Source organism: Protobothrops mucrosquamatus, unplaced genomic scaffold (genome assembly GCF_001527695.2).
Source record: "Protobothrops mucrosquamatus isolate PMUCROS unplaced genomic scaffold, P.Mucros_1.0 scaffold555, whole genome shotgun sequence".
Taxonomy (NCBI): Eukaryota; Metazoa; Chordata; class Lepidosauria; order Squamata; family Viperidae; genus Protobothrops; species Protobothrops mucrosquamatus.
Genome location: NW_015386858.1, coordinates 1,111,304 through 1,122,939, shown reverse-complemented (window position 1 = coordinate 1,122,939; position 11,636 = coordinate 1,111,304). Strand labels below are relative to the sequence as shown.

At 39.4% G+C, this 11,636-nt stretch overlaps 1 protein-coding gene across 1 annotated transcript in view; it reads left to right on the top strand.

The window, feature by feature from the left end:
* Window positions 1-9,992, top strand: part of LOC114922654 (sterol O-acyltransferase 2-like) — a 22,095-nt gene extending 12,103 nt beyond the window's left edge. Inside the window, exons 8-12 of the mRNA XM_029284383.1 lie at window positions 4,823-4,920; window positions 5,876-5,974; window positions 6,375-6,510; window positions 8,033-8,178; window positions 9,942-9,992. Coding sequence (XP_029140216.1) covers window positions 4,823-4,920; window positions 5,876-5,974; window positions 6,375-6,510; window positions 8,033-8,178; window positions 9,942-9,992 — 530 coding nt within the window. The remainder of the gene's footprint in view (window positions 1-4,822; window positions 4,921-5,875; window positions 5,975-6,374; window positions 6,511-8,032; window positions 8,179-9,941) is intronic.
* Window positions 9,993-11,636: the final 1,644 nt, after the last annotated feature.

Genomic DNA, 11,636 nt, shown 5'->3' with positions numbered 1-11,636 from the left:
AAAAAAAAAAAAAAAAAAAAAAAAAAAAAAAAAAAAAGAAGTGGCAGGAAAAGTCATAAAATGGGGCAAAACCCAACTGTCTCACTTAGCAAAAGAAATTTTGGGTTCAATTGTGATCATAAGTCCAGGAATACCTAAAGCAACCAAGTGATACACTGTAAGCCATGTTGAATTGCTTTGGGTTGCAAGATGGGCAGCATATAAATTTAATAAATAAATAAATTGTTACCTCATCTCACAGCCCAAGATATAGATGATTTTGGACTATATGTAGAACCCACAGCTACTATATGTAGCACCCACAGATGAGGTAGATCTGGCAGTCTGCTAGTTTTATTCATGATAAGAGTATGTGAAATAGACCAAATGTCCAGCAAAGAAGTCTTTATGAATTCATTGTTGGATGATTCTGTTTCCTGTAAAAGGTCTTTAGCAACCGGTAGATACTTATTCTTTTCTTCTGCTTTTGCCTCAATTATTCTCCAAGTGCCATGCGCTACGCCCCTTTGAACATTGTCCTGTTCAGATTGTCAAAGTCCATCATCTTTCCTTGCAATACGGGGTATGCAAAAATTATGTAGACATGGGAGAAATCTGGAGACTATGGTGCTGCTCATAAAATTCTACTTACCAAAAATGCTATCTTACTTTACTTCTGAAAAACAATTTTGTAGTCCTGGTTGCAAAGATAGGTTTACAAGGCAGCTGGCAATGGGCGGCTGAAACCTTAGGAGGCAGCTTAGTTGCTGCTGAAACACATGACTCATTATTAGATGGTACCTTGCTCAATAGTAGTAACTGCGAGAGGGACCTCAGAGTCCTAGTGGACAATCACTTAAATATGAGCCAGCAGTGTGCTGCAGCTGCCAAAAAAGCCAACACAGTGCTAGGCTGCATTAACAGAGGGATAGAATCAAGATCACGTGAAGTATTAATACCACTTTACAATGCCTTGGTAAGGCCACACTTGGAATACTGCATCCTGTTTTGGTCACCACGATGTAAAAAAGATGTTGAGACTCTAGAAAGAGTACAGAGAAGAGCAACAAAGATGATTAGGGGACTGGAGGCTAAAACATATAAGGAACGGTTGCTGGAATTGGGTATGTCTAGTTTAATGAAGAGAAGGATGACCCCCCTGTACTATCGTCACAAGGTTATAGAATCCCCGACGGTGTTTCTTCTCCCTCAGTCCGATAAGAGGTTTCGTGGACTTCCGTCCTGTTCTTCGTTGCCCACCTTTGATTGGTTTCTCTCTTCGTTGGATCTTGATTCCTCTTTGAAGGACTGTCAATCTTGTTAATTGGAGTGGAACAACCTGCCTCCAGAAGCAGTGAATGCGCCAACACTGGAAGTTTTTAAGAAGAAACTGGACAGCCATTTGTCAGAAATGGTATAGGGTTTCCTGCCTGAGCAGGAGGTTGGACTAGATAACCTCCGAGGTCCCTTCCAACTTTATCATCATCATCATCATCATCATCATCATCATCATCATCATCATCATCATCATCATCATCATCATCATCATCATCATCATTATTATTATTATTATTATTATTATTATTATTATTATTATTATTATTATTATTATTATTATTATTTTGTACAGGACTTTCTCCTTCTGTAAAATTATAAGAATGCATAATGCAAATTGGTTGGATAAATGACAGAATAAAATTTTGCATTGTAGGAAGTGAAATCTGGTCTGGTTCTTACTCCGAGTTGGGAGAAAGACACAGAAGAAATGAACTGAAGCAACTGCAGTTGGAAAAGAGATCTCCATTTCAGTGACAGTAGCATTTTTCTGGGGTGGCTGACAAATTAGAGATGAGAGTAGATGGGCTTTTATACAATTTGGGGGGCTTTGTGATTGAGATGCCTGTTCATGTCCTTTATTATTTTAATGACTGTTGCCAGATTCCTATGGGGTCATGTAGGGGTCATGACTGGCTCTACAGGCAGAAGTGGAAATGCAAATCCCAGGTGTTTTGTTGTCTAAACTAATCTTGTCAGTTTCAGCTCCTTGCCTATTGTGCTGCTTATTTGGAGCTGTTGGCTGCCCTTTGTTTATGAATAGAGGGGCCTGGCTTTATGAATGGATACAAAATACCCATTCACAAAACCTAGCCTCTTCAGGCTTCTGGTTGAGGCTATAGCAGAAAGACTGTAGGGGGAAATATTCTATTTTACCTCTTTTAATATTCTGTAGAATATTTTATTCTGGGGAGGAGGGCCTTCCCATAGCATTTTTATAATATATATAATGATTGTGCAATTCATCTATTCTGATCACAGAATTGTGAATAAATAGGTATAGGTTTTTGTGTGTTAGGATAATTATATAATTTTAGCAATGCATCTGGATTCTAGATTCTTTGATTATTTGACTGCAGACTTTTCTCTGCCTCTAAAAAAAAGAGTGATTTATATTAAACCTATCCTCCTTCCTTGTAAAAATGTGAAGTTATTTTCCCTCAGTTCCCAGCTAAAATCACTCATAGGTGTTTACTGAATTATGGAGCTGACTGCTACCTTTAGTTCAAACTACACTAACTGCCTGCCTCTTGATACTTTGCACACATGTTGAGAACAAGATCAGTTTGGTAAAAACTGCTGACCTTGTAATTAGTTTATGGTGAGTTCTAAACCTGTCTTAAGAATGGAAGGTGGCTGGAGACTTTGGGCCAGTCAGTTGCTCACAGTCCAATCCACATCACAGGATTTTTGTGAAGAAAATATGGGGCAGGAATAGCGTGTATGCAATAGAGGTGACTATCTGTAGCTTGGGTATAGGATAAGGGTGAAGGTATGTTCTCCGAGCTTGTGGGTTGGTTCCCGAACATTTCATTACCAGGCTAGGTAACATCTTCAGCAGAGTTTAGGGAATGTCAGCGTCAGTGTTCTTCTGTTTATAAGGGCTTCAGGAATGAATGTTTCAAGTGAAGGTCTTGTGATGGGTCTTGTGATGAATCAGGTGAGAGTCATTAGTGAGATTCTTGTGATGGGTCTAGTGATGGGGAGGTCACATCAAGTCAAAGTCATTGAGAGGTGAACTGCTGGTGGTGGGGGCTTGTGTGGGTTGGTTGAGGGTTGGTGCTGTCTCTGGTTGGCTGTGTGGTTGATTTGGATTTTAAGGGGTTGGTAGGCTGGTTGTGGATCCATATGTCTATTGGTGGAATTGCTTGTGGAGTGCCAGTCTTTGATAAACTCACGAGCACAGTGGGTGATAGCATGGTCGATGATTTTTGTGTTGCTCCAATTGAACTGGTGCTGTTTGGTGTCAGCGTAGTAGAGATTAAGGGTTTGGGATTGTGGCATTTGACTGCCAAGCCAGTGTTCAGGGAACCTTGTTTTAATTGACATGATGTTTGTCCCACATAGAATTGGTTGCAATCGTTACAGTTGATTTTGTAGATTACATAGATTCTTTCATCCTTCTGTATCTTGTCTTTGGTTCTGGATAATTCCTGGTGGAATGTGGCTATGGGTTTGTGGGTTATTGCTATTCCTAGGGTTTGGAAAATTCTAGCTGTCATTTGTGACACCGCTCTTGTGTATTGTAGGGTTAGTGGTTTCCTGTGGTTTAGGTGCTGTGTGTTGGAATACGAAGTTTTTTGGATAGCCGTTATGCAGAAAGACGTTAAGCAGCTATTTCTCTTCAGCTTTTCCTAGTGTTGTGGTGCTGCAATTTGTCCTGGCCCTTCTGAAGAAAATCTGATCCATGTGCGTGGGTTTTGGGTAGATGCGGGTTTCCAGTTCTCTATTGTCTAGTCTCCTTATGTTGATGTCGAGGAATGGGTGGTCTGTTGTCTGTTGTCTTCTTCGCATGTGAATTTGATCCCAGGGAATATGTTTTTGAGTAGGTGGTCTGTTTCTTCAATTTGGGAGCATTTGATGATGACAAATGTGTCATTGACGTAGGATATCCAGAATTTTGGTAGGATGGTCGGTAGAGCTATGGATTAAAGCTCAGAGAATGAACCTTCACCTTCAGTATTGTGTATGTTCGCCACCTTGAGTTATATATTCAAAAGGTGGATAAAATATAATAATAATAACAACACTTACCTGCAAGAAGAACTGGTAAGAGCACAAGATAGACAAATAGTAGAAAACAAAGACACTAAAGTGTTCTGGCACTTTAGAATTAAAGCAGACAAGCACCTGCCACATAACACTTTATGTTAACAATTATCAATAAATTCATGAATGAAGGCAAATGTACGTATCCCAGGATAATGTTGCAGGATCCAATCTGGATTGGTCACCCGGACCAAAGGTTTTGTCTTCCGAGCTTTTGGATTTGTGCTGGTGCCCATGTTTAGGAAGCTTTCTCTAGCCTACGCTAGCATCCAAAAGCTCGAAAGACAAAACCTTTGGTCCCAGTGACTGACCTAGATCAGATCCTACACCAAAAAAGTCTGGATAGTAGACATTGTAGTACCTGGAAAAAGCAGAAGAAAAGAGAAAGAACTGGAGAAAAATCACAAAATATAAAGACCTGCAAATAGAACAATTGTGGCCAAAGAAAGCACAGATAGTACTAATAGTAATAGGCACCTTGGGTGCAATCCCAAAACATCTGGAGCGCAACTTGAAGACCATCAGCACTGACAAAACCACTATCAGTCAATTGCAAAAGGCAGCTTTGCTTGGACCAACCATGACCTGGATGATTAGATATTCCACTACGATGCTAATCTCTAAAAGTCTAAGCTAAAAGTCTAATTTGACTGGCAGTTGTCTGCCTTAAATCTGTAAGAATAATTGCATTTTTAATCTCTGGGAAGAACTGATGTATTTCTTTACCTCTCTTATTCAGGGATAACTCTGGCACTCATGATCTTCTATTTCTTCCTGCACTGCTGGCACAACATGTTTGCTGAGATCCTGCGCTTTGCAGACCGTTCTTTCTACAAGGTGATAACAAGGAGTGGGGGAGATTGCAAGAAGGATATGGGGAGTCTGGATTTCATTCCTCATGGATATACTTGAATGGTCCATTGACCACTCCGTGAAGAACAGTTTGCAAAACTTCCCAAAGAGTTCTGAGATGTTATGGCTCTAAAAGAAAAGCAAATTTTAACTTGCTGAAACAACTGTACTGAAGAAACTGATATTGAAGTCTCAAATTACTTGTAATCAAAGTAATAAATATAGGTGGTTCTCATTTAGCAGTTGGTCACAGTTACAACGATGATGGTAAAGTAAAGTTATGATCAGTCCTCGCATTTACAATCTCTGCAGGTCTGTAAAGCAAAGGAAAGTTGAAGTCAGATTGCAAGCATTTTTATCTATGCTAATTGTTTTAATATTAAAAGTAATATTTTACTTTTTGCTTTTATCATATGGCACCAGAGTCACTTCAGGTGACATGGGCAACCATTTAAATTTGGCAATAAAAAAATCTGACAAATAAATAACACAACTATTTCCAATTAATGACCACTTAACCACTTTGTTGCTGCTCTCAATTGTAGTCACTAAATTAAGACTGCCTGTAGAACCTGCCTGTATGTTTAGGGACTGTAAGAGATATCAAATAACATGTTCTGAAAGACTTTGCAAGATCCCACATGATCCCACATCATTCATCAGCCCTCCCAATGGCTGAAATCCCACCTTTCATGCCCCCTTGCCCCTCAATCTCACCCCTTCCCTAACACCCAGTTGCACCTGCTTGCTCTACCACACCCAACTTTGCCTGTTTGGGAGTTGCAAATTCCTGCTGGTTTTCCCACTGACTTAGTGATGGAAATTCTAATTCCAATTGCCCTTCTAAGTCGAGGACTATCAAGAGTGAATTGTCCTTTTGCTTGCCTAAAATAAAGGGATGTTCTAGTTTCATGCTATTTATTCCATTCTCCCTGCCTAGGACTGGTGGAATTCCAGATCATTCTCTGGATTCTTTCGGACATGGAATGTGATTGTACACGACTGGCTGTACTACTATATTTATCAAGATATTCTGCGGGTAGGTAAGGCTGTAATGGGCTATGAGAATACACTTTGGGATCAAGAGGAAGAACTTCAGACAGGGCAATGATCAACAAGAGATGCCTCAGCCCACAGCAGGAATTGGGGGGTAGAACAGCATCTCAGAAGGGATTCTCTCTTGTTGTTCAGAAAATAAAGGCCGGAAAGGAAGGAAGTGCTTTCAGACCTGCAAGATTCTATTAGTGTAACCTTACAATAAAAGCACAATTATTTGGTTTGGTTTACTGTCTGGAATACCTGAAAGTACTGGCAAGCTTACCAAACCCACCCTATATTATCCCGTAAAGTAGATCTGCTGCGTGTAATTTCTCTATGCCTGTCTTCATTGTTAATTGGTAAGTACCAAGATGAGGTCTCATGTGCTCCTTCTCTTCTAGCTGTTTGGAGGGAGAGCCCGAGGTGGAGCCATGCTGATTGTCTTCCTTCTCTCAGCGGTTGTTCATGAATACCTACTCACCTTGGTCTTTAGCATGTTCTTTCCTGTCATGTTTGTGCTATTTACCACGATTGGAGGTCAGTACTCCCTCAGGAAATGGACTGAACATTTACTCAGAGGATTCAAGCAAGGCCGGTAAAAAAATAACATGGCATGAATTGCTCCTGGTGAACCTTCTTCAATTCTGTCCTACCCTCCTCTGGTTTTGGGTTTCCACACTTCCCAAATGGTACACACTCATGTTCCTTTTGATACATTTTTTTTTACCACTAGGAGATGGATTTGCTCCAAATTTATTCAAACTATATGAAGCCAGTGGTCAGAGTCTTGTGGTGGGTCTTGTGATCCATCTAACCCTAACCCATCACAAGACTCTCACCTTATGTGACCCACACCTGGCCCATCACAAAACCTATCACAGGACCCTCTCTTGTGACCCACACCTGAAAACACGGAGACCTTATAAACAGAAGTACACTGACACTGACATCCCCTAAATTCCACTGAAAAGGTTACATAGCCTGGTAACGAAACCAACAAGCTTGGAGAACGAACCTTCACCCCACCTCATGTGCTCCAGATTTTTTATTATTATTATCATTATTATTATTATTATTATTATTATTATTATTATTATTATTATTATTATTATTATTATTGTTGTTGTTGTTGTTGTTGTTGTTGTTGTTGTTGTTGTTGTTATTATTATTATTATTATTATTATTATTATTATTATTATTATTATTATTATTATTATCAGTCATCACAGCCTTCGGACATCTTGGCTACAGAATCCTGGGAATTGCTTGCCTCAAACGTGGAGCTTCCTAAATTGGGAAAGACTAGCTAAGGAAAGATTCAGGGCATTATCCTCCCCCCTCCCGACCAGTGTTTCTCATTCTTGGGGACTTTAAAATGTGTGAACTTCAGCTCCCAGAATTTCCCAGGCAGCCATGTGCATTGTATTATTCCCTCAGATGGTGCATTGTATGCTTAGGTTGGAGGCTGCTTTTTCATCCCTGAGAAAATTATTTTGGTGTCGTATTTTTTTCAAATTTTGCTGGTCACTGACTGAGTAAACAGTGGTTCTTCCCTGAGAAAATTAAGATTCTTTACTCCAACAGGAGGGGAAAAAATAATGTCAAACAATTTTACAAATTAAAAAGCAAGAGCAAAGAGCAAAAATAAAATTAATAACTGGAAAACAAAATGTTGCTATTTCAGAAGTCCAATTACAATTCCAAAACAGATGCGCAAGTACTCTTTTATCTGCATCCTGATCATGACTAAACTTTAGTCGTAATCAGGATGCAGATAAAAGAGGAACAGGGAAATAGCCTAGGTTCTAGGAGCAGGGAGTTCCATCTACAAGGCTATTGCTTTGAGAATTGTCTTTCCCAAATTATTTTACCTCCATAGGAGTAGGGATGAGGCATACAGTATTGTCTTATAATTAACATAGGAATTGCTGTTATTTTAGATTTGGTAACCAAGAACGTTTCTATTGCAAATAACAGTTATTAGAAATCAATAATTATCTCCTTGGCTCAGTGTGATTGGAATATATACAATTAATCCTTTTTCTATTTGTTTTCATAGCATTGCTTAACTTTATTCTCAATGATAAGAGAAAAAACCCTGTCTGGAACATCATCATATGGATATGCTTCATTTTGGGCATGACGACCATTTTCTCCTTATTCAGCCATGAGTGGTTTGCACATGCCCACTGTCCATTCAAGGAGGTGAGTAGACAGTCTACCTATGCGGAGTTAGAATAAGTCTTGGGTTTCCTCTTCATGTTATTTTCCAAGAGGGTCAAGCCTACTAGTTGGCATATATCCCAGCTACTAAAATTAAGGTAAAGAAGGTGGGGAATTCAGAAACACCAGGAACTTGCAGATAAAATTGTTCTAAAGCTATGAGCTGATTCTAATTCTGCTGGTATTGGCAATGGCTAATGGCAGCTCAGGGGATATAATCTGTACCTGTATCTACTAATTGGCTTGACTGGCTGACCGATCAACCGACTGACTGGTTGATATGTGCCATTAAGCTGGTTCTGATTCCTAGTGACAGCATAAATAGATCTTCCCTATGTTGAACTATGCCTACCTGTTCTTTCAAGTCTCCCGACGGGGCAGTCATAGCCAGTATAATTGACTCCACCCACGTTACTGCTGATCATCCTTCTCTTCTCTTTCCTTCCTTCTTTTCCAATGTTATATATTCCTAGCGTTATTCATCTGTATCTATGCTAGCTTGTAAATAAATATGTATTTTATTTTTATCCTGCTTTTATTTCTGGTCAGCTCAAGGCACTATATATATCTAATGCTCCCGCTTCCTATTTTCCCAACAAGAAACCTGTGATGTAGGCTGGACTGACTAGACCCAAGTCACTCAGCTTACTTTCATCCCTAAGGGAAGCCTAGAACTAACTATCTCCTGATTTCTAGGCCAGTACCTGAACCACTACATCAAACTGGCTCTTAAGTTTAAAAATTCTATCTCATCACTATTGGGAAAAACAAGGCCTCAGAATACTTATTTGCATGTATTTGGAAACTACAGTAGATGTTATTAAAAATGAGAGCACAAAGGTTTCAATTTTTGTTGTTTTCAGATATAAAGAGAGTGATAAAGCAGAGGGAAAAATATCTATAATTTGGCTGGAACAATTTAATTAAGGATTGTTTGATTATTACTTAATATTACTTTATTAAGATTATGCCTAAATCACCTTTTGGCTTTAAAACATTAAAATACTCCAATCAATAAAAAAATAAAGAAAAAATAATATTTCACATTGGTTGCACTTAGGGGGCATTTCAGTATGTGAAAAAAAAGCACCTGACTGTTATTGATACATGAATGCTGCAAAGTCCTCATTGTTTTATTTTCACTTCATTCCTTTTCATTCTATGGAGCCCTGGACAGGAAAAAAGACCAAACCAAAGGTCCATTGAGAGCAGCAGATATGCCCAACCTGTTGCCAACCATGTATGCTGGCTCTGATTGGAAATCCAGCACATTTTGGGGACCCCAGGTTCCATAAGGTTTTATTGCAAGATTCTGTTTTACAGCCTAGTCAGAGATGCTCACTTGCAGGGAGTCAAAAAAAATCTTTCTTCCTTCTCCTCATAACAGTAGCTGCAAAAGGTGCTCTGCAACATGCAGTATTGAAAATTCTGGCTCTAAGAGCCTTTGATAAGTAACATCCTTCAAATCCGTGCTACCTTGAGTTGCGAAACTGCCAGAACCAGATCCTGCATCCTGGAAGAGGCTAGGCCTGCCATTCAAATCTCTCCAGTGCTGCCTTCGACCTTGCTGAGACTTTGGGAGTATTGTGCTAATGGGCTCCTAATTGTGTATATATGGTTGATCTTGTTGACCCAGATCTAAGCATGTGATTAGCTGGAATTCTTGTATTATTTTGTCTGGTGGCAGTTCTTTCTCTCCTGCCTATTGTCTCTCTTTTGACGTAGTCATCATTTTCTTTTTTCAGAAGACCTTCTGGCGGCTAGTGACTCCACGTTCCTGGTCTTGCCACCAATAAGCAGCTATTTCCAGCCTCCCCTATCCTACTTTGCTTCAAAAATGACTTCTGACAAAGACAGCACATTACTCTGCTGCTGTGGCAAGAAGGACTCTCAGCACATCAGGCCTCTCCTCCACTCCCTCCATGAAAAGCTGTATTTGGCAATTCCTCACCTGAGGGTGCTAAAATTTGGTTTGCAGGTTCAAAGGCTCTCACCTAATGGAGACAAAGAAATGTAGCATTTAACAAAACATCTATAAAGATACATGCTATGTCAAGTACACCTCCTAGCTTTAATCCAAACTCTGTTGTTTTTAAATCAATAGGCAGCTTTCCAGATACTGGTGAAATCCAGCTCCCATTAGGTCCATTGATGAGGAATGATGGGTACTTAGAGTGCAACAATACCAGAAGTACTGCTTATATTTCCTACCATTAGACTTTCATTCAACATTTTATCTCTAGCAGTGAATGAAAGGAGCCTGACGTACCACCAGCAATATCCATTCAATGGCTACTGTATTGTGTGAATGATTTTTGAAACTATATTTGGAGAAAAGAGATCCCCAAACCACAAGAGAATAGACTGCAGTATGAGACAAGGGTAAAGCCACCTGTTCACCATGCCATGTTTCTCATCCAAGGAGAAATACAGTACAATATTTTTAAAAAAACTTTGATCACAATCCTGGTGGTGCTTTAATTGTTTCTCTCAATGTAACAAGAAAGTGACATCATTTGTTTCACTGCAGAGGCTGAAGCATTGTCTCCAGAGTATTTGGATTTGTGCACAGCATTAAGTCATGTGGATTTTAATCAAAATGATGCTAAATAGGCAATCAAGAGAACATTCTTATTGTTAGCACAAGATTTGTTTAGCTGTTTCTACAATTATGTTTTTAATACTGGAGGAAAGGGCAGGCACTTTGAATAAAAGTGTGTTGATGTTCATAATGCAACTTGTGTAATTTTGAAAAACAGATACTGTTCTATGTTAGTGTTATCAGATCTCTCTAATTTTCTGTTACTCTGCTGCCTGGTTCACAAATTATATTAGGTCAGTTTTGGCTTAAGCTCGGCTTAATGAGTCAAATGGAATTGACAGCATTTATACAATCCACTCAGAACCAATTTGTAGAATCTTTTCCCCAGCTTCTGTCAGTCTGAGTAATTAAATTCCTCTTGTGGAATCCTTGATCTGTAGTGTAGGTATCCTTGACACCCAATTGAACCAAAAATTTCTGTTGCTAAGTGAGACAGTTGTTAAGTGAGTTTTGCCCCATTTTACAACCTTTCTTGCCATAGGTGTTAAGTGAATCACTGCAGTTAATAACATGATTGTTAAGTGAATCTGGCTTCTCCATTGACTTTGCTCGTCAGAAGGTCGCAAAAGGTGATCACATGACCCAGAGACCCTGCAACCATCATCAATATGAGCCAGTTGCTGAATTTTGATCACATGACCAAGAGGATGCTACAACACTCATAAGTATGAAAACAGTCATAAGTCACTTTTTTTCAGTGCCGTTGTAACTTTGAATGATCACTAATGAAGTGGACTACCTGTATTAGGAGCTGTGGTGGCACAGTGGTTAGAATGTGGTTTTGGTGGCGGACAGGACGGATGGAAGAAGCCATCGCTCCGGCTTCCCAGTCCGATTT